The sequence below is a fragment of the Colias eurytheme genome, chromosome 17 (assembly GCF_061535395.1).
Source record: "Colias eurytheme isolate Ceu_HAF_F1 chromosome 17, ilColEury1 Martin Lab GWU primary, whole genome shotgun sequence".
Taxonomy (NCBI): Eukaryota; Metazoa; Arthropoda; class Insecta; order Lepidoptera; family Pieridae; genus Colias; species Colias eurytheme.
The window spans coordinates 5,496,162-5,507,576 of record NC_142996.1 but is presented as its reverse complement, the minus strand read 5'-3'; the positions used below and the strand labels follow the sequence as shown (position 1 = coordinate 5,507,576).

The 11,415-nt window shown below is 33.5% G+C and overlaps 1 protein-coding gene across 1 annotated transcript; it reads left to right on the top strand.

Annotated features, from left to right (window-relative positions):
- Nucleotides 1-7,815: 7,815 nt before the first annotated feature.
- Nucleotides 7,816-9,979, top strand: LOC149901236 (uncharacterized). The gene is made up of 2 exons (XM_090111793.1): nucleotides 7,816-9,695; nucleotides 9,823-9,979. Exons 1-2 carry the CDS (start codon nucleotides 7,864-7,866, stop codon nucleotides 9,866-9,868), a joined length of 1,878 nt encoding a protein of 625 aa, XP_089967919.1. The 5' UTR covers nucleotides 7,816-7,863; the 3' UTR covers nucleotides 9,869-9,979.
- The last annotated feature ends 1,436 nt before the right edge of the window (nucleotides 9,980-11,415 follow it).

Here is an 11,415-nt window from a genome sequence, read left to right as displayed (position 1 = left end):
ACATTGAGTACAGTCGAATACAATATTATTAACTTTCTTTCTAACAATTTTTGTCTTGTGTAAATTATTTGTTTTGTTATATTGTCTATGTAAGGGAGTATTTACTTTAGAATCGCAATATTATTAATTACACATTATTTTAATAATACTTTATAATAATATGATTAAGCCTTCGCGCGTCGCATGGGACCCCGGTAGCTAGGAACAATGATTTTATATATTTGTCTAGATCACGGCGCTTGAAGGATTAAGATATCAAATGAAGTAAATCATGCATGAAAAATAAAGTTGCTGTTATTAATGCTTACATTACAACTGACAAAATTATTCAAAATAATCATTTTCCGGATCAAGGACGGTACCACAAGGTTTACGGAATTGACCTGTATTCCTCATGTGATAAAGTTCAATATAGTGTGGCAGTAATGGATGCACGTACGGTCAATAGGTATGGGGCTTACGACGCGCGGCGCCCGCGACGCTAAACATTTTTTTATATGTATATTATATACAATATTAAAACTACAATTTTTTCTATTTACATTGATTATATTATGAATGTTAACAAAAGCTGTGAACTAGTTAACTAGAATTCTGATTACTTTGGCCCTTTAAATAGTAATAAATAACGTAAGTAATTAAAAATGTTTTTTATTGCTAAACCTTTCATTGATGAAACTATTGGAAAGAGTTTTAAAAATTTGTATAACTATGTCACAGTACTAGTTTTGACTGGTTATAAGTTTTGCCTGCAACATATAAGGTAAGGTGGGGTAAGACTAACATAGTTTGTTGTTAGAAATGAAAGATCGCTTCATACACTGAAATTTCACATCTTACTGTTAAATGAAAAATAACACTAAATTAAGATTTCTTTACACTTTTATACAAATCTTTTAATTTTCACGCAAGTATACTGGAATCCGATTTATTAAATGAAATCTATAGACTATTTGAACTGCTAGTCTTGCCCCACTAAACGGGGTAAGACTAACACTGTTTTTATTCTTTGATTTATAACATACTTTCTTAACTTCTGTCAAAAAACCGTTACATAACAGTTGTCACTTAGATTTTGAACTTTATGTGTTACAGAATAACGTTTAGTTTTGCACTTATTCAGTTTTTTCTTTATTTGGGGGAAGACTAACATATGAAAAAAATTAGGGGTGTAGAACCTTTTTTTCTTTATTTGGGGGAAGACTAACATATGACTAAATTCAGTGTAGAACCCGGGAAATCCTGTAATAAAATTATCAAAAAAAGTCAGAATTTTTAAATATCAGACAGAACATAAGTTGACCTCATTAAAAGATTAGATAATAAAGAAATAAAATCAACGTTTTATTACGTCTTTGAATATATTTTTCAAAAAAAATCAATTAAGTACTTAAACTTACACAAAGAAATTAAAGAATAATTACATAAATAATTTTTAAAAACATTCATTAAAAACTTAGAAGTTATTTGCTTCTAATGTAATAAATATTTATGAGGATATTTTTTTAAATTAATTGTATTTATGCAGAGAGAGCAATATTAGCAACCATCCAAACGTCAAACCAATTTGTTAAAATAAGTCATCATCATCATCAGCCTGTGTCAGTCCACTGCTGGACATAGGCCTAAATAAGTACCTGTACCTACCATAGATAAAAATGTTTACAACATCTGACTTGGGGCAAGACTGCCATATGTTAGTCTAGCCCCAGGTCGAATGATAGTCTCACCCCACCTCGCGATTTAGAGGTCATGTATTTGTTTTGATCAATTTCTCTTTATATAAATTGGTTTTATGTGGGACCAATATCATTACTTAAAAGCTAGTGTTATTGCAATTATATTCACGTATGTAACGTTCCAAATTCACCACTTTTTCCCTCGAAAATTTTATTCTAATCACTACACGCTGACCTCGAGTTTTGCCTCCTCAAATGTCAACTTAGAAATGTCTCATTTTCACATTTTTTACGTTAAGTAGCGACATCTGTGTTTTGAGCCGAGAACTTCCTGAGTATTTCCTACTTTACCAGCGTATCAAACTAGAGAAAGAAGCTGTGCTTATCGAGTTAATACACTGTGATAGTCTTCCCCCTATGATTGTCTTACCCCACCTTACCTTATACAAAAAGAAACTGTATAATTTCCTTTTTACAATTTTTCAAGATATTAATTTTATTGGCTGCAAATGACTGTTTTAATTCAGACAAACACACAATGCAATGAAGTAATAGACTTCATTTACGCTTAAAGTTTCATTCATTTATTATTATTTATAAAATATATAATAATGCATTTAATCGAAAGTTTTTGACATGTGAGAAAATACCATAATTATTTCCAATAACATGAAGTCTACAATTAGAAAGTTTAATATTTTTGTCCAAAAACATGTGTCGACGACTGTACCCCATTTTACGTTAGTATGTAGAAGTTTACATTAAAATTTAATGGTTTTCTAAGTCAAAAGTCAAGCAAAAATTGGACTGATATTGGGCACTATTTCAAGCACAATTTTTTGAGACGTAAATTATACCTATAGCTCGTTCGATATTCGCGCACTGAGGTGAGTATGCTGGGCGTAGAACCTACGCTCAGCATACTCACTGAACGAAGCCTGTAACTCCGAAGTTATTCGAGCACTGTTTTTTCTTTTTGGGCACCGTTTGGCACTATTTGGGAACTATTTTTTGAAGTATGAATTATGTTTGAAGCGTATACAGATTCTCCGGACGGAGGTGAGTATGCTGGGTGAAACCTTCGTCCAGCATACTCATCGAACTATGGCTATAACTTCGCAAGTACAAGAGCACTATTTTTTTCCTTTGGGCACTATTTAGCACTATTTCAGAACAGTTTTTTGACATTCATGAAATATCAGGATTCCATGGTGAGTTGTGGTGAGTATGCTGGACGAAGGGACACGACAGACAGACAAAAATTTTACTGATTGCATTTTTGGCATCAGTAGCGATCCCTTATCACCCCTTCATAGTTTTTTTTTAAATATATTTCATGTACAGAATTGGCCTCTCTACAGATTTATTATAAGTATAGATGAGTGATATAAACTCATTATCCTTATAATATGTGATAAACAATATTTTAGAAACTCAAACACAATCCACACATAAACCTCATTCACAATGAAACTGTTTAGTTCAGTTCAAAAAATAGTTTTAGATTGATGAACATGATCATGAGGCGGAATATAAGTTTTAAGTCTACATAGTAAATTTTTAAACTTTATTTCCTCAAGCCAATACCTACCTGGGATATGTGATTCGATATAATAATAAAATCCAATCATAATTAAGGCACAAAATCCAAACCTATAATATTACTAGTGGTCCGCCCCGGCTTCGCCCGTGGTACCTACATGTTTAAACTATCCTATCTCTCAAGTTGGATCGAACTGCACATGGTGTGCGAATTTTATTATAATCGGTTAAGTGGTTTAGGAGTCCATTGAGGACAAACATTGTGACACGAGATTTATATATATATATTAAGATGTAAAAGTTATAATATCAAAATTCAAAAAAAGAGTACCTAGTTTTAGATGAGATCGGTGATTGTCGAGTTCCCGCAGTCTCTTAGACCAATAGATCTTACGTATTTTTTGCAAAGAACATGAATTGACATCAATACTATGTGTGGCCTATGTATATATGTTTAATTCACCCCACGGACGAATCCGTAATACTATTCACTGAATAGCTCAGACTCAGAGGAATAAAGCTGAATAGTTATTCAGGTACATATAAGCTACATCCTTGATCCTACATCAAAATCCTTTCAGAATTCCCGAAAGTGTTAACAACATAAGTACATTCTCACAAAATTTTATGTTTACCTTTAAAGTTATGATAGGTAACCAAACACAGTCTGATTTAAAATTGAGCTACTGACAAAAAAACGTTAGAAATTATCAATCTTAAGTAGTTACCTATCAATATTGTTTCAACGTGGTTTCAACACTTTCAACTAGAAAAGATTAGGAGTAATTGATACAATACAGTCTACAGAGATGTTTTTAGTTGTTATACGTAATCTAAGTACCTATATAGGTATCGTTAATAGTTGAGCAGATTTTGATGAAAGATTCTCTATCATGTTCGATTTTCATAAATAAAGAACGCATCATAAAATAGTAATTTGCAATCAATCGCTTCAATGGGTTAAATCAGATAATAAATGTAGGGCACGGAGACAAATTTTCTTGTGCAGCTGGGACCACAGATAAAGTGGGAATGACGTACGGTAAGCAACTCAGGTTCAGCTTTTCTCTTTAAAATAATGTAGAACGACGCATTTCTCATTCAGGATCATTTTATGTTTCTTCGTTATGTAATAAGTAATTTCAATTTACAAATGATAGATTATAAACTTATGTCGATTACTTATATCAGCCTATTTTAATAATTCTGTTTTAACAAAAATAAACCAACCACCTTCAAGTTGTCAGAACTAGACCAAATTTAATTTGTACCAACTTTCAAATAAACGAAGAGATGAGAGATCCTCAAATTTTTTCTGGACTCCATGATCAGATTCTGACCTTATGATCATGGAATCATTTGGGAGTTATCTCTATACTCTTTCAATCAAAATAAGAATTTTAGAAATCGGTCATGCGTCTTATACAAATCGGTGAACATATGTACATATAAAAGAAATTCCGACGAAATGAGAACCTCTTCAGTCTTCCTCCTTTATTTAAGTCGGTTTAAAATTACAACCTGGTTCCAGTGACTATAGATATATACATAGTGCCAGTAGACTACAAGCCCACATATGAAAAAAATATGGGTCAAATGAACCACCACGGGACATATCTAGTACGAAAGAAGAGCAAAAAATATTAAGATTCATCACTATGCCGTCACTTGTAAGCTGTCCAACTGAGTGCAGATGAGAATTGAAAAGTACAGGTAGACTCGGTAAATTTTGGTCATATGTTTTTGTACGGCATTCTTAACCATCGATAGATCCATTAAAAATAATAAGAAACCGCTCAGTGCCGTACAAAAATGTTGGTCCACCAAGTCGGAATTTTAATTTAATTTCCGAGAGTTACCGGGGGTAAATTTGGTCATTTGACCATGTACGGCATCTGTGTCATACTATTGCTATACTGCTTTTAATCCATTATTCCGCAACGCCGTACAAAAATCATGGGGACAAGGGGAAAAAATCGAGAGTTGTAATCCCCTCTCTTTCCCCACTCCAGGGGGTCATTTGACACAACACGAAATAAATTTATTTTTATAGTATTTTATGCATAGATAATATTTTTTCATGTGCCGTACATTTTCGTTGGTTCAAAGGGGAAAAATCTGAAAAAGAAAAAATCCATATAACGAAATGTTTGCTTTATATTTTGATAATAAAATATAAATATACATTAATATTAAGAAGCTCGAGGTGGTTAATTATCACCTTGGAAAGTCGGAGTCAAGTGGAATGGACTCCGTTAAATTGATGAACTAATAAAAAAGCTATGAAAGAAAGTATGTGAATTATATGCAATCAGCCCATGAATACAGGTAAAGTCACAAGCAAATGCTAGTATTATATACATATTCAAAATGTACAAGTAAAGCGCTTTCAAATGATACCAAACACGACATATTTATCTTAACTTTATTTTTTTACTCTGTATGTTTTGTCCGCTAGAGGGCGCCACATTAGATTTTGTGAAACCCCATATACCCTTTAGCTAGCTGGTCGCTGGTTATCCAGTGAACAATTCAGATGCTTCTAATGATATGTTATTTGTCGAATTCTGATAAGTAGTTTAGAAGTTACGAGGGAATAGATGAACATACATACATGACCTGCCAAAACCATAACCCTCCTTTTGCTTTGCCGTAGTTGGGTAAAAATATGTTAATGCCGTACTGTATCAAATGGCCATAAAGCACCCTTAAAATTGTAGCTTTCGTCGCTTTCATCAGCCTAAAAGATGTGGTCTGCACAAATATGTACGGCATCGTTTTTTCCTAATTTATCTATGTTAATACTATTTAAAACAACGAATAAAGTGTAGAAAACTATTATATTTCATTAATCTACGATGTTTAAACTTTAACAAAATTTCTGGTTTTGCATTTCTCTATAACTTTTTTTAGAACGGTTTCTTTTGAACGGCAATACTATACAACAATTGAATTTTACAATATCATGTTAAAAAAAAGTTCCCGTACAGGGTCAAATGACCTTACAGCTCTTTATATCAAGAATTCGATGAAATTAAGATGATTATTGGTATACATTTAAAAGAACAATTATTTTTTGACGGCATTGCTTTTAATAGTACTTTTGAGTGCTAGATAATGTTTTGGAACCGAAGCCGTACTTAGTCAAATGACCCCCTGGAGTGGGGAAAGAGAGGGGATTGCAACTCTCGATTTTTTCCCCTTGTCCCCATGATTTTTGTACGGCGTTGCGGAATAATGGATTAAAAGCAGTATAGCAATAGTATGACACAGAAGCCGTACATGGTCAAATGACCAAATTTACCCCCGGTAACTCTCGGAAATTAAATTAAAATTCCGACTTGGTGGACCAACATTTTTGTACGGCACTGAGCGGTTTCTTATTATTTTTAATGGATCTATCGATGGTTAAGAATGCCGTACAAAAACATATGACCAAAATTTACCGAGTCTACCTGTACTTTTCAATTCTCATCTGCACTCAGTTGGACAGCTTACAAGTGACGGCATAGTGATGAATCTTATTATTTTTTGCTCTTCTTTCGTACTAGATATGTCCCGTGGTGGTTCATTTGACCCATATTTTTTTCATATGTGGGCTTGTAGTCTACAGTGAGTTGGTCCGTACTTCAATGACATCGACTTGAAAAATCTTAAGTGAAAAATGTATGGCAAAATGGTGTAGGTAAATAATATTTTATCAAATTATCAGAAAAATAAATAGTTTTTTGTTTTAATTTTTAATTTTGTTGTCTAGCCTCACCTTCCATGCATTGAAATGAATTATTTATATATTACTAAGTATATTACATTATTAAATTACATATACAAAGGTTATATTTGTCTATGTACAAATCCATACTAATATTATAAATGCGAAAGTAACTCTGTATGTCTGTTACTCAATCACGCCTGAACTGCTGAACCAATTTGCATGAAATTTGGTATAGAGATATTTTGATACCCGAGAAAAGACATAGGATAGGTTTTATCCCGGAAATCCTACGGGGACGGATTTTTCTTTGAAAACGCGGGCGGAGCCGCGGGCGGAAAGCTAGTATAATAGGTATATTAAGTAACTACCTATATTATTTATTTATATCATACCTTCTTACAAATTTTCAAAATATGTAGAGGAATCTATTTGTTATTTGAAAATTAAACTAAACATAAAATGTAATAAGGTATGTACTTATGTAATACCAAAAAATAAATATAACGGATTGATGAAGTTAGGTTTTATTACTGAAATAATCGTCGCGTCGGTGTCGTTCCGCGCTGGAATCACTTATGCCTATATACAACAATTAACAAAGCTATAATAATACATAACAAAGTCTTTCCTCATTATTAACACTCACAATAATATGAACTAAACAATTATTTAATCTAATTGATATAAATATAAAAATATAGCAATATTTTATAAAATTTTAAATGTGATAATATATGTTTCGCGGCTTGTGTCGCCTTTGCGTGGGATGCTGAAATTAAGTGCGTTCTAGCGTTTAATACGTTATCAATCGCCTTCATTCTCAGGCCGTATATAAGGGTACCGCTACAGCACCAAAGGCAGTTCACAAGCAACCGTCTCTTGTTTTACATCTAAAGGAAAGAAGAAAAATACCAAACAAGGGTTACTATGCATTACGGGAATTACCTTTTCCTAGCATTGCTTTGTATTTTTCAGCCAATAATATCAAAAGGCAATATCGTTGATGGCAGGGAATCCCGTTCTGACCGTTCAATACGCTTTGAGCTTTTGGACAGACGATCGTATCGAGACGTACGTGAACGTTTCTCAGTAAGCTTTCCGAATAAGCTCTCGCCGGATCATTCCCTGATTCGAGATGACCGCCGCGGACGATCTTCTTTGCGGAATCTGGAACGAGTAGATACGATCTTGCAACGAAATACTAGAGCGATCAGGCAATTGAAGACCAATGAAATAAGATCTCAGAGACTTTCTCGGTATCAAGATAGAATAATTCCTGATGTTAGATCGACTAATGACCGCACTTTTGATGATGCCTCTCGTAATGAGAGATTTGAACGCGGTACGTCATTATTGGGCACTAGAAAAATTACATCATCGACAGAACGTGTAGATGCGCATGACAATAAATTGAGCAGGAGTCGAGGAATCTCCAAAAATGCACGTTCAAGAAGTGTTTACGATTTAAGGCAAAGTGAAAGACGCATTTCACAGAATCGTCATTCACCTGAGCGAAATATTGATATTTCTCAGGATGAATCTGAGCGCAGCTATAATTTAGAAAGAAGATCTAGCAATGCATATCATAGAAGACAAGAAACTAGACAAAGGACTAATGATCTCCCAAACCATTCCCGATCATTGGGACGAGAGCAAACTCGTGAAATGCGAAGCCGAAATGATGATAATCGGGTGAGAAGAGAAAGACGCATTTCAATTGAAAATCGACGCAATGTTGATAAACGTTTTGATATTCCGGAAGACTTAAGGAATATCAACTCTCGACGCATTTCACAGAATCATTTTTCACCTGAGCGAAATATTGAAATTTCTCGGGATGTATCTGAGCGTAGCCATAATGTAGAAAGAAGATCTAGCAATGCATATCATAGAAGACAAGAAACCAGACAAAGGACTAATGATCTCCCAAACCGTTCCCGATCATTGGGACGGGAGCAAACTCGTGTAATGCGAAGCCGAAATGATAATTTGGTGGGAAGAGAAAGGCGCATTTCAATTAAAAATCGACGCAATGTCGATAAACGCATTGATATTTCGGACGACTTAAGCAATATCAATTTTCAAAGGCGTGAACTATTTACCGCTACACTATATAGAGAAGAAGTCAGAGACCGTCTTGAAAGAACTGTTCGAGGTCGTTATACTCGATCGAGATCCCTTACACATTCAAACCTCCGAAATAGTGTCGCTGGAAATATGCATGAACGCAATATTAATATTATACGAGAAAAAAGAGAACTCGAAAGACTAGGTGGAGATCGACGATCTGAGGCACGTAGAGATTCAAGAAGCTTGTCTATGGAAATTAGAGACATGGAGAGGGATTTCGCTGGCAGACAATATGCCAGAAATAGCAAAGCGCTCGTCCGTGAAATACAAGGAATTTCCGAAATGAGAAAGCCTTCTAGAACATTGTCACGATTGAATATTAGAGATGCCCGTAGTGAAGACAGAGAACGTGTTTCTCGATCAGAATTGAGGGAGAAATCAAAAATACTTTTCCGTGAAACGGAGAGAACTGCCTCTAGACATGAAAGAAGGAACAACATGTTGCGGAATACTGATGAATACGCATCACGTTTCGACGTATCCAGAAATTTGATAAATTCATTCAAAAACGAAGAAAAATCTGGAATGATGAATTGGCAAATACTGTTTTACACTTTACAAGGCATATACCTGTGTAGTATTTTGGTTAAAGCGATGAATAAAAATGATTATTCTATGAAAAAGTCCAGGTGAGTGGTACATGTTGGCGTAGTTCAAATCTGAGTACACTGGTGTTTTAGCTTGTATTTGATTTGTAGTAGAGATTTTTATTCTTTTATTTAAGTTTTAACATTAGGTACATATATTATCTTACAGATCCTTTGGGTGGTTTCCTCTATCTACTGCTATGAAGATGGATTGAACAATAATGATATTCATCGGCACGCTCACGAAAATATTATCTCTAAGAATATATTGTTACAAACAAATTTAAATGTAAAAATGTTTATTGTGAATTTAAAATAAATGTATTGTTGTGATAACGTGTTTCTATTGATTCCTGTGCATTCGGGTTGAAAAAAAAAGCTTTTAAAAGCTATAGGAGAAGCCAATGTCTAGTAATGAATAACTATAGTCCTTTCCACCTAAGATGATTTCTGTGACACATCGATTTTTGACACGTATAGAGATGTCGGTTACTGAAATCGTATCAGTTGTTTCCGATAATCGATAATATTCTATATGGAAATGAAATCGATTTGAATAAAGTACCAAAATTAGTTTTTTCGGCATTTCGCCAACAATTAACTAAGGAAACTTAGCAAACAACAGCAACAAAAAGTCAACAATAATAATTAGTAACAATAACAGAATACCACGTAAAGTATCAATATACAAATGCAACTTGTATACAAGGCTGACGCACTCGTACAGACGATTGACTCGATTGACAAACGATCAGAAGATGGGCGCCGATTATATGATTTTCCAACTCTATGATTTTTCAACGATCCATTTCATGTACACGAATTGCGTAGGTATTATATTTTTGTGTTATTTTATTTTATTTTTCATTATATTAAACTAAACAATACTGTTTTTTATTTATAAGCTTACGATGTTTCATTTTTATATTTTTGGTAATAATGCCGCCATAAATTAAAAATATTATGCACTAAAATTATTTTGACTTTTTAAACATAAAATACGTAATTCGGAACACGATGAAGTGTCACAGGAATCATCCTAGGTGAAAAGGACTATAATGGCGGATAGGTAAAGATGATACATAATAGAATCACATAAATAAAATATGTAAGTATATGAGGTAAAAGTCGTTCAGAAAATTTATTTATGTTCAGTTTTACCCATTGAAAAAATGTAGTTACATAAAAATATATTTAGCTAAAGTACATACCTGATCCCCACTAATTTTGTAAAAACGAAAGTAAATCTGTCTGTTTCAGGCCTGAGAGCTGCTGAATGAAATGATTTGGGTAAAAATTGATACAAAAATAATTTTAACTGAGAAAGAACATAGTTAGTTAAAAAACTAACAATATATGTACCTACTACGGATCTAAATACAAGTAAAACAACTAACAAGCCAAAAAAATATTGAAATTATTTTTCGGTCTGCCTGTGATCCCGGTTTCATACAAAAACTACTAGACGCATTTAGTTGAAACTTAACTTCTTACCTATCTAGCTAGTTGTTGGCAATATACCTTTATACTTACCTACCTGTAATTTATTTTTAAGAATAAAATTTTAATTTGATGCATACAGGCAGGCAGGAAGTGATGCTAAAAGGGTTTCGTTTTTTTCCTTTTGAAGTTGCGGTTGCGGAACTCTAAAAGCACGAAAATCGATCAAACTATTTTGTACCTACTCCTTAAAATAAAACCACTGTCTGAGTGCTAGTTTTGATATCAGTAATTTTTCACAAATAATACTTAAGTCCTATCT

Bases quoted from the DNA above. Each gene is read 5' to 3' on its own strand.
- LOC149901236 (XM_090111793.1), top strand. From the start codon at position 7,864: ATGCATTACGGGAATTACCTTTTCCTAGCATTGCTTTGTATTTTTCAG. The intron at 9,696-9,822 runs GTGAGTGGTACA...ATTATCTTACAG, and splicing joins TATTCTATGAAAAAGTCCAG to ATCCTTTGGGTGGTTTCCTC.